Raw genomic sequence first — 16,751 nt, 5'->3', positions numbered from 1 at the left:
GCTGCAGGAATGGATGCTGAGCTCTGAGCTGTGTGATGTTGCAGTCACACTCTTCCTGCTCCTTTGTGGATCTATTTCGGTGGAGGTTGAAGTCTTTTGGACGCCCTCCAATCCCCCGTCCGTCAGTCTGAGTAAGCTGCAGAGTTTGAGATTGGAGTCGGGGATGTGCTCACCAGCTGTGAGATTAAGGGGAACTGATCGATGGCCTTTCTGATTGGCTCTCTGCGTGTCCCAGCAGCATCCAATCCCCTCGGTTCGGATGATTGTCCTCGGCCGAGCCAAAACCAATTCTTCCTCCACACGGGGGCCAAATAAGACTGCTGACCTGAAGCTACAAGGCCATGCTCGGAGGCTGTGTCTCCATTCAGCTGAAGTCATCCTTTCTTTGAAAAACAGGACACAGAGAAGTATTCATTTATCAACTTAGCTAAAGTGTTTGTCTAATTTATCACATTCAGTTTTTTTCTTTTTTCTCTCCTCTCCCTGACTCTTTTCTCGTTCAATCATTTAACCATCCGTGTCCACAATCCCATAATTTATTGATTTGATTACATCATCATCACACCCTCTGTCCTGCTCCTTTTTTCATGTGTTTTTCTTTATCGTTTCTTTTAAGGTGATAAACCCAGACTCACTCAAACATGGACATCCTGAACAAACAATCCACCTTTGTTTGTTTGTCTTTTGCTGGTTTACATGTGATGATTTATGCAATTAAAGTTTGGATTTGTTTGTTTCATGTGTCCTCTTGTCTGGTATAGCCTTCAGTATTCAATGAAAAGATTGAATCTCTTTGTTTTTGTTTTGTTTGGCTTCCTACCGGTTTTGTGCAACATTTCTGGAACGTTAGTTGAGTTTAATTTTGTTTTCTCATATGAAATGTTTGCACTTGTGTCTGTCCGCGAACCGGTCAACAATTTGTTCAGACACATGTATGCAATACTGACCCAAAGCTGGATAATGTCTTATTGAGCCTTGAACACACCATGCAATATCTAAACTATTCAACATGGCCCATTTTGTATATTCATATCTGTAATTATGTTTTACAATTTACTTAATCCCTGTAGGGTTTGGTACCCATTTATCAGCGTTTCCCCTGTCAACAGTTGGTAATGGTAAGTAACCAATCCGTACCGTCCTACTTTGTTCGCTAAACCCATATGTTGAGGGTGGCAAGCTCACTGATCTGACCCTAAAGGGTCGAGCTACACACACCGCAGTCTGTTTATTGGTCAAAAGAATTGTCACTTACCGTGCGACAGCGATAATAAAGGTTACATGTTTAAATATCCTGTGGATTAAGAGAGAGTCAATTTATTTATTTAGTTATTTGCATTTTAAATATAACTTCTTTGTTAACTTTGTCGGGGTTAATGTAGACAGACATAAACTAGTGCTATGATATCCTCTCTGATTACCTACATCTATTTTTTATGCTTAACTGCCAGCTTTGTTTGTTTGTTTTATTCTTTATGTTGTCTTGTCAGCTGCTCTCGGTTTGTCTGTCTGTCCATGGATAAAGAGAACAGCAGGAGGAGGACAAAGAGAGGGACTTAAATAAGAGTTTAAGCATTTTGCTCCATCATAAACTCACACTCAAGCTGTTTATTTTCAAACATATTTTCTTGAAGTGTTTGTCATCACGTCCTGATGCCAGCAGTGTTTCTGCTCTCTGCAGACATGACCTGTCACTCAAACTCAGCTCTGTGATTTCTTTCCTCACAGATATTCTCTTCACTCTCTGTAGGTGGAGCTCTTTTTTATTTTTATTTTTCTGCTCCAGCCAAGATGGGAACACTTAATACTGCCAACTACATGTTACCTCCATGTATTCAAAGCAAGCTGCTGTTTCTGCGAAAAACTCTCACCCTGATTGTCTCTATCTCATTTTATCTGCACCGTTCTCATGCTTTGGTTCTTTTGGAGCACACACTGCACACTGTGTGTCTACCTCCCTACAGAGTATGTTTATGTCTTATTATATCTCATCATTATATCTTATTATTGTCGTGTATGTCTCTCTATCTGGTATATCTTTCTTTCTTCTCCTGTCACGGTAGATGTATTCTTTATTGATCTATACTATGATATGCATGGATAACCTGCTGCCAGTGTTACAAAGTAATTCCCCAGTTTGGGATCGATAAAGTAAATCAATCAATATGAAATGCTTGACTTTCTGTGCAGCAAGGAAGACGTCGATGCAAAGTGTGAGTAGAAATATATCGCTCTGAAAAGCTCCAAGGGTCAGTCATTTAATTTAAAAATGAACAGCCAAAAGGAAACCTTAAATGTGTGTCTGTGAATGGCATAGGGGGAAAGGGGGTGGGGGGGTTAAGTTAAAGGACTTTTTGAGCCGTGACCTCACGATGGAGCTGATTCTGAATTATTTTGAAAAAGACTCCTGAAGAGAATCAACTTTGACGTCCATCACTTCAAAGAGGCTCTAAGCAATCAGACGAGACATTTATTTCACTTGCAAGAAAAGGGTATAGCAGGTATGAAATATCTCTTTAAGATTTTTGTAGTTAGCAAAACACCATTACATCAAAATGACGGCAGGCAAGCCCTGATGAGAAAACTGACCTTTACATGAAGACTACACCGTGATCAATAGTTAAAATGATGGAAAAAATACTTCCATGTGTCTATAACATGTTACACATCATATACTGTTTGGCTTTAAAAGAACATGTTTTTTGTGGCGCTTGTAACTTAATGGTCACATCGCATGACCCATGCAGAGGCTATAGCCAGCAGCTGTGAGTTTGAATCTGACCTCTGCCCTTTTCTGCACGTCATCCCTCTCTCCTCCCAACATTTTCTGTCTCTCTTCAGCTGTCTTATTTCATAAATATTAAAGGGTCCCCAAGAAATATCTTTCAAACAATATGTTATGGTTGGATAATAAGAAATTCCCACTTGTGGTTCATGTTTGCATTTCTTCCAAATCCATCAGACCCGAAAAGACGCTTCATTGAGGAACCAAACAAACTGTATACATTTTCTCTTAGTCGGCTGTAACTACTAGATCATTTTAAACAAAAATACTTGAACATTATAAATGCCTGGCGAAACAAATGAACTGCAATTACTGTCACTGAAAAGGAGCCACTGAACAGGTTTCCCTTTAATTTCTCCCTCGTGTGCTTCCTTGATTGTTCACTCTCATTTATCTCTATAATTTGAATCGATTTAGTGAGCAATAGGTCAGGCTCCATGAGCAGGAAATCATTACAAAAGGAGAGAGGGGGAGAGAGAGAGCAAATCATTGTGTTTGGATAACTGTGCTGCCATCTCGTGGTCACTTTAGGGAACACCGCCTAGGGAATTCAGCGTTATAATGGAGCATTTCTCGTATCTCCTTCCTCTCAAGTGGCTATTCTTAGCAGCTAAACACAGGAAATTCCTAATTTTTCCGGCAGCTTTCGTCCTCTAATTAAAGCTCAGCTCAAATGGAAACAGCTCGCCCCTCTGAGGAACCAAAACAGGCGTCTTATTAAGCAGTGTTTGGCTTTAATTTCCTCTGGAACAGCCGATGTTTTTACAGTATTTACTAAAAATAAAAAAGACACGTTCATCCACGAAACGCTGCGTATGTTTCACAACGTGTGGTACATTCTTTCTGTGCATGGTGACATAACTTGGTTTAAGAGGAACAACACAATGAGTTCATGCCCTTAGATGGTTTGTGCTTTTTTTTTAAATCAAGTTTTAAGGTGTTGATCACGTTTGAGATATTTTTCAATTACTCTGAAACTATGAACATATTAAAAAAAATAAAATGTGTAATAGGGCCTACTTAATTGGTACTTATTACAATCAACATATAATGAACTAGTTTAAAAAACACTATGGCTCCCAAAGAGATGTATGCAATGAAAATATTTCAATAAAAAGTTAATAAAAGTGTCAATAAAGTAAAATCAAAAACAGACTTTTTACTAACCAAAAGTCAATAAGACCTTCATGAACAACTTTTTTAAAATTGCAGCCAACTGTTCACAGAGTGAGCACATGGATCGGAAAAGTTTCAAGGGAAAGAAATTCAAAGTTTGATCCAAAGGCAGCTGGACTGGTTGAAGAGCTTGAAGACGTTTCACTCTCCTCTTCTGAAATGCTTCTTCAGTTCTAAACTATCTGGTGGACGGAGATAGAAATGTAAGCCTCTGTGGATCTGATCAAGGAGGACTCACATGAAACGTCTTCAAGATCTTCTACCAGTCCAGTTCCAGCTTTGTATTCACCATGACCTGGATGACTGAGAACCTGCACAGACATACTGTATGTACTGTCAGAGCTGGAGTTGTAGGCTTCACAAGCGAATCAACAATTGTTAACGTGGGGGTTCCCAAACTTTTCAGGTCGCGACCCCAAAAACAAAGGTACCAGAGACCCCCAGAGGTGGTCAAGGCACAATGCATCACAGAGACCCGCACACAAGCTTATAGGCTTATCCAAACACTTTTAACACAAGAGAACACAAGAGTCAAAAGAAAACTTTTTTTTTTGTATATTGTGATTTATTGTAAGAAAAGTAAGAAGCAGAATACAAGTCATTTTAATTTAAAGTCTGTAGCACTAAGTAGACAAACTGAACTCAGTGAAAAGACACACAGGTGTGTGGATGTTTAGAAAGATGTTTATTTAATTTTTATTTCACTTATAAGAGTTTATTTGAACCAATGATACACACATATTTACAATAATGGGTCAAATAAACTATTTTAAATTATTTTAAAATGTTTTACATTGTGGCTCACAATCCCACAAGAGGTCCGGAGCCCCACTTTTGGGAGACTTGCAATTCCTGCAAGGTGTGATTTCATTCTATGATGGTGTCTCTGATGAGCGATGATAAATACAGACAATCAAAGCAGATTTAAGTCAATATTAAAAACTCTTAAAACCTTTTTTTTATTAGTTATCAGGTTTCATGTGGAAAAATAAAAAGCAAAACCAGCCAAAATTAATGTATTTAAAAGGCTGTGGATGCTAGTAGTATTATATTGATTCTTTGGAGAACAATATTTGCAGATGATAAAAAAAAGTCTGCAACAATAAAATGTAGACGCAATTTAGTTCAGGGGCCTGAAATCAGGAGCAGAAAAGCCACCAATAAAATTGATTTATATCCCCTGACAGCCTTAAAATAATCAATACACAACAAATACTTAACAAGCTAACAAGCCAACGATGGTGAGCATGAACACCAATGCTTGTTAAAAAGTGCTACAATATCAAGAAAATATGACTAGAGTTACACTCCAGATGAGCATATACTAGGAATTCACTGTTTGTACAATAAAAAGCAAAACAATGGAACTGTTGTTTTGTGTGTTTTGTGTGTTTCACACACTCTGACTGAATTATCTGGGGTGAAGCATTGCAGACAGCTAGCTGAGCCCACTACACAATTAATTATGCAGACATAAGCCTGAATATAAATTAAAAGGGTGAGTTAAACGTCAGCGTCTGTACAGTTAGCATCTCTCATGCTGTGTTTATGCAGATCTTTTGCAATATTGGTAATGTGCAATATATGTTGAGTTGTCTTGCATTGGTATGTGCCTTTCTGTTTACATGTGCTTGTGTATTTCTATTGTTTTTATTTATGTATTCGAGTGGAAGCAGCTGAATGTTTGGCAGCACTGTGAGTCCAAGACAAATTTCCCTAAGAGGACAACAAAGTGTATCATATCTATAAGTAGAAACATATGCTAAGCTGATAAAAAAAAAAAAGACTATAAAAATGATTACTGCTGCTGAAACAACGGGCAGATTAATATGGGGCCTAGTGGGGATTGACTCACTTTTGGAGCCAGCCCCAAGTGGCCACTTGAAGAACTGCAGTTTTCTGCTCTTCTGCGGTTTGCTTCACCTCTCAGCCCTTCTTGGTGATTGCAATTTGGTTCTGACACTGAAATATTTTGAGCATTACCCTCATTAAATTGTTCCCAACCTTGCGACACCCTAAAGCCTTACGGTATGTTGAACCCCACTTCATCCTCATCAGTACAACGTAACGGTTCATGCTTTTTACGCCCTGTTTATTACCTTGCAAGTCCTTCTGTCTGTCCTGACCCCAACAACCTGCTTTGCTTCAGAACAATTTCATTAGTCATTTTAAAGTGGCATAGAAATACATCCAATGCAAAAATATAACAACAAACAAAGGATTTGTAAATGACTTGTGATTGCCAATATAGGTGGTAGCGTCACGCTAACAGACACCATACTAACCCTCCAATGGCCTTTCATGTTGCTCACAGTGAACGCAGGGTTAATTTGTCTGCTAAATCACTTTTCCAGGGCAGCTTGTAACCTTTTGGCCAGGGTCCCTTAAGCAAACATAAATCACAGTCCCTTTCTCTCTGGAATCACACTGACTTCCTCCTCTTGCCGAAAACATTGTTGATGAGCTTCGCCATCGACTTGGAGCCGCTGTAGCGCCGTCGGTCAGCCCTGTACTTGAGGTGATCCATCACCTGCCGGATGAGCTGGGTGAACAGGTTGGCGATGTCCTGGTAGCTCTCGGCCGCTGACACCTCCTGGAAGTTGCAGTGGTTCTCCTGAGCCAGGCAGCGGCCCTCGTCTTCTCGGACCTGCCGGGCGTGACACAGGTCCTGTTTGTTGCCGACCAGACACACAGCAACCTCGACCTCCCTGAATCAGAGACAGAGGAACATATTAGGGTGGGCTGGGTGGTGGGATGTAGTGGATTTGAGAGCCAATAAAAGCTTCCGTTTCCTGGAGGGTTTTTCTTTGCATGGGGTGATTTAATCTGAATCCTCTTCAACTTTCTTGAACCCATCACTGGGATGATTTTGTCCATGTTTTTTATTTTGCAGTAAAGCTCCAAAGGTTTAACATTTGCAAAGACACATGGCGCCTTACAGTATAGCTAATGTCATAGTTTTCAACCTCTACCTCCTTGAATCAGAAGAAAGAAGCCCCTTTTCAACCGCAGGAACTTACCCCAAGAACTATAGGGCCTTTTGAGGAACTATGTGCATTTTGACCGCAGGACCCTAAAAAAGACCCTGCTAGGGGGATGCTACTTTCTCAAGGTTCCAGGATTCTACGGTCAGGCACAGTAGAGTTTTAAATGATGTTCCCTGTGAGAAACATCTTAGGTTGGCCTTGGAGCTGGGACGTAGAGGATTGAGAGCAAATAAAAGCATCTGTTTCTTTTAAATTCTTCAGATAAAGTATGTAATATGAGGATTAAAGGATGAGTATTACTTTGAGGCACTTTTATTGAAACATCTTTCTTTCCAAAACTCTCCCTAAACTTTGTTTCACCACTTTTTTTCTTCTATTTATATAGTTTTGGCAATAAGTGTGTTTGATTTACGCGATCATAAACAAAAGCAAGTCAAATAATTCCTGTTTTTATCTCCATTAAGACTCACTGATCTCTTTTTCTACTCCCAAACTCTCACAGACTCAATAAATCTCTTCCCTCCTCATCATGACGAGGATTTAGTCCAAGACACACCGCCTGATGGATGTTTTTTTCTCCCAGCAAACCAATTTTACAAGATACCTGAGAGTGAATAGCTAACCTTTTTATCATGAATTATTCATCAGTTTTATCACTTTTGGACCTCCAACGCTGCTTAATTTCAAGACAATACAGCTGTTTTGCTTTGTTTTATTTACAGCATGTTATATAATAATATGGTAAGTCATAGCTTGTCAACTTAAACTGAAAAATGACACCAATGTGGAAGTGTAACATCCTTCTTCCCACAGGCCATAAGACTTTTGAACAGGAAAAAATAATCCCTCCATTCCCCCTCAAACCCCCACACAGGACTACCTCACTGGACTGTAAAACACAATATAACGTGCAATATATTTATCTGTATAGTATTTTTACTCATAGTTTTTCTTTTTATATCTATTTATATCTGCACCTTATTTTTATTTTTTATATGTAAATACATGCTGCTGTTTTTATCCTGCACTACAATGAGCCAAATGCAACGAAATTTCGTTCTTATCTGCACTGTAAAGTACAAGTTTGAATGACAATAAAGAAAGTCTAAGTCTAAGTTTTCATCGAGGGTCCGCTTGAGGCTGGCTGCAGAAGCATTTGAAGTCACATACACATGCACCCTTTTTTTTAAAAGCCAGTTTTACAGCAGAAATTAACATGTTAATGGCCTGGTTAGCCCATAGCTCGATCGGCACAAACTGTACAGGGTGGGTGATTTTTTTTTTCAACTCATCCATTTTGATTTGATGAAGTATAGGCATTATTGTACTTTGGATAAAAGAAAAGCGCTATACAAGTTCAAGTCCATTTACCATTTTCACAAACGGGACTGTTGACATTTGTTGTTAGACTGTAGTTATGAGGTATATACTCACCAAAAAAGGATGTTCAAACTAGGAATGCCAGATTCTTAGTTCAATTTGAACACATTCTTGAGATTGTTTATATACGTTTGGACCCAGACCTTTATGTAATAACCCCATAGAGCACATAATTCACAAGACAATATTTGTAAAAACCATTCAGCTGCCTCGGTACAGGATACGGTTCATGTTACATCATCCAGCTCAACGTTTTTGGAAAAAAAAAGGCTTGAAAAAATAATCTGGCAGCTGCTCTGATCCTCCACGTTTTAATTTTCTAAAACCCTGAAGTGGTTTTCCAAAGTCCTTTTACAATAAATAGCCTCACTGTTTTTTTTTTTCTGACCCTTTGCAGTTGTCCATGCGCGTCTCTCGTATCTGCCGCAGGATGTTCTTGGCGTTGATGAAGGAGCTGCGGTCGCTAATGTTGTACACCACCACGAAGCCGTCTGCCCAGTCCACCGGCTCCTCCAGGATACACCTGGCCTCAGAGCTCTGCAGAGACAGCACAGCACAGGCTCTTAATGTGGTGTTTTTAACTGGGGGAGATGAAACCAGAGACAAAAACCTTCCATGCTCCGTGATTCTTAGCTTAAAGGCTTTACAGTAAAACTGTGTTTCCACTAAAAGCGCCCAGAACTTTTAGTCCAAGGTCTTGTAAAGTTTAGACAAATTAAGTCTTCATACACATGCAAAACTCCTGAAAACTTACTGGATCTTTTGCTGTCTGCTGCAAATTTACGCTTAATTTTTCCCACCAGCCTTCCAGTAAAAAGTTAACGTGAAGTTGAGCAGGTAATACTATAAGCAAAGCTCACAGACACTGAGCAGACGAGGGGGGCTGATGAGACATTGTCGCTTCATCTGCCATCTCGTTTTTACCTCATGTCCTGCCGCCTGAAAACCCCCCAACCAAAAACCGTCCTGTCCAACCATGAAGGTCTCCCTCTAAGAGAGAGGTGCATGAAAGGGGCAGCCTGTGCATGTGGGAAAATGCTACTTGACCGTATAAAACTTGTAAATAGCGCCAACACATTAAAACATTACAGTTATCCAATGAGATATTTTTACAGCTGTTTTTGAAAACACCAGCATGCAGACACGTGCAGAGCGAGAATGGAATGACTTTCAGCGACCTTGAGGAGACAAAAACAGAGCAGGAAGGACATGGAAATGCCTGACAACTGTAACAAAAAAAACCTCTTCAACCTGTCTTTATTGACTCCATAGTTTCTTCATGCAGTGCAGATCAGAAGGGCAGGACTTTGACCCTTTTTATGAAAGGGCGAGCGTTACTGTGAGTTTATCCCACAAAGACAATGAGAGGCTCTTGTTCTCCTGAGGAGAGGTATTCAAATAAAATCCAAACTGCAGTAAAAGGCCTCTCAGGTCTTGAAGGAGAAGTGGGCAAGTTATATGACTCTGTTCTTCAACGAGACAGCCGTTTGGCACACATTGCCTCGGGATATTCTCATAAAGTCTTTAGATTCCTAACTCTGAGTGCAGTATGGATTGTCCACGTGCCGGCCGAAGGTAGACATCTGATCACAGTTCACTCAGGGTCGTGTGCATGTGCTGCCCGAAAAAGACTAAAAACAGTGCAGAGTTTTTATTAGTGAGGTATTATTAAGCTTTAAACCTCAGAAGGAGGATCAATTCAGGAAAATTCTTCCATACTTGGGCTCAAAAAAATCTTTCAACCACAGAGTATAAATCTTAAAATAATTCTGAAAACAGAAGAGAAGAGCATCGTTTTCCTCTTGGCATTTTGGAGAAAGCAGGTTTTCTTCCAATACTTATCATGTATCTCCTCCTTTGGAAATAATCATAGGACAGGTAAAAAAATATTGATAAATCAAAATAAAGTCAAGCAAATGAAACTCTGAAATGGACTGCTTTAGTGTATTCTCTTGACAATAAGTCATCAGTGTCAGTTTCTCGTTTGTTTAACTAATCGTTTCTCAGAATCAGGAAGTGGGGAAGATAGGATACTGGAGATCTCAAGACAGGAACATTCTGAGTCTCTGCTTTTCTGATAAAAACTGCTGACAAATATGAATTATAACGTGTGTGTAGGTGATGTGGCAAACCTGAGAGCAGGGGTCAAAAACTTCCAGATTCAGCTGCCTGCCGTCGATCGACAGCCTTTTGTGGTACAAGGAATCTAAAAAACAGTGATCAGAAAGAGTCAGAAAAACAAATGAACAGTTTCATTAACTGGTGAAGTTTTCACTGGTGGAAGAAGAATTCAGAAATCGAAAGGATTTTTGTGATATACATTCAGTGACGGTGTCAGTCATTCCTAAAATGTTTTGACCCTTTTCTGTCCTTGCTAGTTTTCAGGTCTTATATTTAGCTAGATTTGGCAAAAAAAACTTGATTTGAAACTGCAATAGTCAGACGTTTTGTGTTTATAATAGATCATTGGACTCGTGTGAGAAATGTCTCTTTGATTTACAAACTTCTTCTTTTGTTTTCTTGAAGTGTTTTAGCATAGAGGTTAGATATCTGAGGTCAGATTAAAGTTTTTGTTTTTTTAAGAATTGGGAAGGGGGCTGTGAAGCAAGCTTTGGTGTGATAATCAGCAAGTTGACTGTTTTGTGTCTTCATAAAAAGACAGATATTTACTTTCACGTCGTTGGAAATAACCCTCAGAGGATTACTATTGGACCTTTGTTCATAAACTGGCATGAGATAAATCAAAACAGATTCAAAGTATGCTATTTCATTTATTCCGGATAATAACGTGCAGCACAGAATTTGGTCAAGGTGAAAATGTGACTCATATTTTCAGCGCATGTTTCTCCAGTTAGTGGAAAACAAAGCATTCTTATGCCTCTAGCTGGATAAAAATTGGTGTTTTGACTCTATTTTTTAAAATACCTGTAAGTAAGTGAGTGAAGCTAAATGCTGTCAAAGTTACAAAGTGCTTGACAAAAGAAAGTTAAAACATCTGCAAGAGAAAAAAAATATTTAAAAGCATTCATCCATCTATACAAGTTAAAAAAAAAAACACAATTAAACCAAAAAGCATACAGCATGCAAACACCTATCCAAGTAACACAAAGTGTTCTCCAGGACTTAAAACTTACATGCAAGTCAGCTTTCATCAAATGTGGAAACACTTACTGGCATTTGAGGCATATTCCCCGATGAAGCGTCTGGTCAGGAACCGCACGAGGACAGCTGAAAGAAACAGACAAGATGAAAACCCACTAAATGACTAAAGGCATCATTACACTCTCTCTCCTCACAGGTGGCAGTACTGGTGGGTAAAATGACCCTCATTCGCTCCCACAGGCGCAGTAAGGTGCCAACAGTCTTTGTGAAACCGTAGCCTATCATAAAAGAGGCTGTGTGGCTTTTCTGGACGACCTGGGTGCATATTTGGCAACCCTGCATGGTGATATTTCCCCTCTGCTTCATCTCCTGACTGCCAGCTGCACATAAAATAACCCAAAGACAATCAGTCACCATTAAGGGCTGAAGTTTCAAGTGCTTAACTCTTGAGGTTTGTTGCTGATGGTGGTCAGCTGGCTCTGAAGGGGGTTATTTTATGGGTAACTAAGGGGTCGCACAAATACGGCAACGACCTTAAAAGTCAGTTTATTTCCAGGAATGCCTGCATTCCTGGAAATAAATGAATTCAACACATAAGACTTTGTTTGAGAAATGAACTGTTGAACTGAAAAATTCAGATCTTAACCAATTCTGCCAATGAATAAAGTTTAAATGACAATATTTAAAATTGTGTGGAAACTACCTTTAATTACTTTTTAGAGTCTGTAGCCCTTTTCACACATGCACTCATGACCATCAGAGGCGTTGTTTGTTAACAGGCATTAGGCAACTGCTTGGACCTGCTTGTCCCTGCGGGCTACACAAACTTAAACCAAAAATGTGTAAATTTTGCAATGACAGTAGAAAACCTCCATAAGGGGGGCTCTATCTGACAGCACTCACTCTTGTTGCCCTGCTAAGTGTCGCATGCATTATTCTAGTAAAAACTAAAGTTTGTCAATGAAAGTAAAAAAAAAAATGAAGAGGAATTATCCGTCTATTGGAGAGAAAATTGGAGGGCCCCTCAATAGATTTTTTCCTAGGGCCCCAACAGACTCGCTGACTATTTCTGGGACATTTCAGGACAGAACAAGTCCAAAAAAGATTTTGTGCATTTGTGAAATGGCTAAAAGTCATAAATGTGTGTTTTCAGAGACTTAAAAACACAATAGCGTTACTCCTGAGTTATGAAACACTAACACTTATGTGTTTCTGAAGAACAAGAACAAGACAAGGAGAATGACGCAGAGAGAAAACATATAAACCCGACACACACATCCATCTCCACAGTAACAGCTCTGCCTCACTGCCAGGCTGAGCGAGTGGAGACGTCCCATTGTTTTATGAAGCTTGGCAACAGCACAGAGCCAGACACACTGAACACTGGTAAATGCAACAAGACCCCAAACAGCAACAAGGGTCCAATAACTCGCCTTGTGATGCTTAGACGGCACATTTTCTCTGAAATAAAACCTAAGGAATGTGGTCAAATAAACAGCTTAAAGTGTCGGAAAAAATATTCCGGTGGATTCTTTGGAGGTTTTTCAGCCCATAGTACAGATCTCTTTCACATTGTGTCTTATGTAAACAAAATGTAAGTGGCAGCAGGGCTATAGAGCAGAGCCAGAGGTGAAAGCTTCATGTAGATAATTACAACATAAACAGAACCAGTGGAGGGAAACTAGACTAACTGGAGCAATCAGTGTAGTCGCCCTCTGCAGGCCTTTAGGAAAGCGTGCAGGTTTAAGGCATTTCAAGTTCGGCCTCATTTTTTTTTTTTACACATGACTGATAACCTTAGGAGAAGAAATGGAGGTTGTGGCCCTTCTGTTGGAGAAAAACAGGGAGCTCTCAGCAGGAATTTATTTCTATTGCACAATTGTTTTTTAATTGTGCTTTTATAGTTGATGGACAGATGAATGCTTCCAGGTGTTTTATGAGCACCTTCTGATTTAAGTGTGAATGGTTCAGTTGTTGTCTGTTGTACATCAGAAGTTATTTGTCTGAGATGTTTGCATATCCCATTTAATGCACAGTGTGAAAACTCTGCCACTAGGGGGCTCTCAATCAAAATAATAGCAAAAAAGGACGTCAAGGCTGGCGGGGAATCATGGGAGTGATTCTCTCTGCTACCCCAACCCCCAATGAAAACTAACTCTGAGCTGACCGTAGTCAAGATGAACGGTTGAAACCGACCTGAGGAAGAGAATATGTTTACAGACGAGCTAATGTATCCGAGTATAATTGGCATGATGTTTTTATCACAGCAGCACATACAGCAACATTACGACAGCTTTCAGTAGCAGCTCACACTTCCTTTTGACATTTGACATAAAATCTGGTGTTTCCACAGCAACAATAAACATGTCATGTCTGTAATGGCAAGACACAACTCTAAAATTACAGATTTGTCTTGCTTGGATAACAGTTTTTGAGTTAATGTATGTACTATACAAAAAAACATAACAAAGGTTTAGTTCATTCTTTTAGTAATTTTGATATTTTAGTGTAAAAGCTTAGATTAAGATTCTACATATTTTGCCTTTAAGTGCGTGTTATTCAACACAGTTAATGGAAACACAACTAATTGAAGTCAGTGAGGATAAAAGGGTTCAGCTGACTCAGAGCAGTGACACATGTTAATCCGAAGGTCAATCCACTTTGAGAGAACGGCAGGCAAAGAAATAGAAAAGTATGTTGAACAGTGGGGTGTCATTAAAAGAGCTGCTCGTCATAATGTGTTCCTGCTGTCGCCGTTTGAACACCATGACCATTAGAGACCGTTTCACACATTGAGGGGGAGCTGTTATATGCTTTAATGGAGCCTGAAAATTCACATGCAAACCCTGTCACTCTGCACCAACAGTTCGCCATAAAAAGTCTCCAAAGCAGACGTGATCTATGCGTCATGCTGAAGAATGAGACTGTAACATTTGATGAGGAGATCCGCTCATCGTTGGTCTTTGCTGAGTCCTCAGCGCATGAATGAATTACACATTTCCCCTCGTTGAGGGGAAATGTGTAATTCATTCATCATACAGTCACTGTTGATTGATTAGGCCTTTGATAACACTAAATCCCTTTATTTAAAAAGCAACTTGATAAAACAGGGGGCATTTGGATGTAATCAAATAGAACTGAGAGCAGAGAATCACAGAGCTTTCTAATGGAAAAGCATGCAGGTTAACTCTGGGACACAAGGTCAAATAATAGATGAGGTGATAATCCAGTTTCCGTTTCCAGATTCTCGAGCATGCAGATATGCTGCTTTTGTTTCCTGATGTCTATGATCAAACTGAATATCTTTGTGTTTTGGTCTGCTAGTTATAGAAAATAATTCATCTGCGCATGCCACCTTGAAATTGAAATTTCTGCACATTTTTCTGTATTCACTGATGCTTATTTTTGACCAATTCATTTTGTCGTTAAGGGAGAAAATACCTTTATCTATGACTTCCTTTTTTCCTCCCTTATATCTTAAAAAGAAAGATTATGTGAAAGATTGACGTGCAATGTAGTTAATAAGACTACTTTTTTAATTTAATGTACTTTATGTTTAAGTTCTTTTACTCAAACCAAATCAGAAAAGTCTAAAACTTTTCTACTGTAATGAAGAAACTTTCCTCGTCTAGAAACTGCATTTTAAACACAAACTGTTTGACGTATCAGATGCAATACCTTCCAGTTTTTCACAATCTATCCCAAAGAGGTCACAACACATTATTATTTAAAAGTCTTCCAAAGGTTGAACATGTTCTGTAGCAAATAAAGGCAACTTATCCAGGCTTTTAATTTACTTCCTGTTTAGGTTTTTTTCACACAAAAGGTAGAAAAGTCTCAAGCTTTTTAAAAAGTGTTGCAACATACTTTCTAAAGAAGCTTTCTAAATCTGCTTTTGATTGAATAACCGCAGGTATTGTTCTTTAGCTGTTTGAAATGTACAGAATCACTTCCAGCCCCTCACCTGATTTCCCGGCCCCCGGGCTCCCCAGCAGGGCCAGCTTGATGTCGTTCATGCCTGCGCTCTGTCAGCTCCTCAGCTCTGTTCTGTATCTGGGATCTGGGTTCACGTCGGCTCACTAAACGCTCCTTACAGTCCGGGCTGGATGGGGGTGTACAGGACGGCCCCCCTCTCCTCCTCTTCAAAGAGCTGTTTTAAAGCTGAAGGGAGAGGAGGTGAAGGGGGGTGGGGGGGTGGGGGGGAACAAGCGCCCCCTTCTTCTCTGCGTGTCTGTCCGTGTGCCAAACTCTCCTCTACGCTCTCACACCTCTCTTTTCTCTGTTTTCTCTCTTTCTCCTGTAACCAACAAAGCTTTCTCTGCCCTCCTTTCCCCTCTCAATCCATCTGTTTTCCTTCTTTCCTTCCCTCTCTTTCTCCCATATAGCTCTCTTTTCCCCCCTCCTCTGTAGAGGTTACTTAAAGGTCATGTCTGACTAAACCTATTGTGCTATTCAAACTCTGGCACTGTAACTGTAGTCCGGCTGCCATCTACAGACATTACTGTAATTCTTCTTGGTGTTATTTTATGGAGGCCCATTCCCACAAAGACGAGAAATGATGAATCCATTTAATGTTCAGAACTTCTTATGATAAGAAGAAATAACAAAATCAGAATTTTGGCGGGGGGAATTGCCACCTGAAATATTTATATTTAATAAATACATCAATCAAAATGTAAAAAAAACATGAATTGTTGGCTTCACGGTGGTGCGGTAGTTAGTGCTGTCGCCTCACAGCGAGGAGGTTCATTGTTCAAATCCCCTCTCTGTGTAGAGTTTGCATGTTCTCCCTGTACATGTGTGGGTTCTCTCTGTGTACTCCGGCTTCCTCCTACAGTCCAAAGACATGCTCGTTAGGTTAACTGGTGACTCTAAATTGCCCGTTGGAGTGAATGTGAGTGTGGCGTGTTGTCTGTCTCTACATGTCAGCCCTGACTGACTGGTGAACAGTCCAGGGTGAACCCTGCCTCTTGCCCATTGGCAGCTGGGATCAGCTCCAGCCCCTCAAATGACCTCAAATGGGAAATGGTATGTATGGATGGATGAATTGTCAAAATGTCTGATCCACCAAAACTGTCTGCATTGCACTCATCAATTTTGTGTTGTGTTGTTTTTAAGTGCAAACAAACACCTAACTGGGGGAGGGGTTACTTCCCTTTGTGATGTCACAAAGGTAATATCTCAAAACAGCCCGATTTTTTTCAAAAATTGGCATTAAAGTGCTTCCATATAATGTGGCTTTGCATTCAGTCAGAAAGGAGAAAGCTGCATATTTATAACCCCTGGTGGTGGAGTTATTGTTGACCTCTCTTCCATAAGAT

At 39.8% G+C, this 16,751-nt stretch overlaps 1 protein-coding gene across 1 annotated transcript; it reads right to left on the bottom strand.

Moving 5' to 3' along the window:
- Positions 1-4,515: 4,515 nt before the first annotated feature.
- Positions 4,516-15,655, bottom strand: rerglb (RERG/RAS-like b). The gene is made up of 5 exons (XM_020636493.2): positions 15,395-15,655; positions 11,500-11,556; positions 10,461-10,534; positions 8,717-8,865; positions 4,516-6,669 (listed from the first exon to the last, which is right to left on the bottom strand). The coding sequence occupies exons 1-5, from the start codon at positions 15,444-15,446 to the stop codon at positions 6,384-6,386; spliced, it is 618 nt and encodes a 205-aa protein (XP_020492149.1). The 5' UTR covers positions 15,447-15,655; the 3' UTR covers positions 4,516-6,383.
- Positions 15,656-16,751: the final 1,096 nt, after the last annotated feature.

Source organism: Labrus bergylta, chromosome 7, assembly GCF_963930695.1.
Source record: "Labrus bergylta chromosome 7, fLabBer1.1, whole genome shotgun sequence".
NCBI classification, from domain to species: domain Eukaryota; kingdom Metazoa; phylum Chordata; class Actinopteri; order Labriformes; family Labridae; genus Labrus; species Labrus bergylta.
The sequence above is the reverse complement of the archived record's forward strand: the minus strand, read 5'-3'. Positions and strand labels throughout refer to the sequence as shown.

Excerpts from the sequence above, each read along its gene's own strand:
- rerglb (XM_020636493.2), bottom strand. The coding sequence starts at position 15,446 with ATGAACGACATCAAGCTGGCCCTGCTGGGGAGCCCGGGGGCCGGGAAA. Across the intron at positions 10,535-11,499 it reads GGAATATGCCTCAAATGCCA|ATTCCTTGTACCACAAAAGG; the intron begins GTAAGTGTTTCC and ends ACTGTTTTTTAG. Across the intron at positions 8,866-10,460 it reads TTTTTGACCCCTGCTCTCAG|AGCTCTGAGGCCAGGTGTAT; the intron begins GTTTGCCACATC and ends CTGTCTCTGCAG.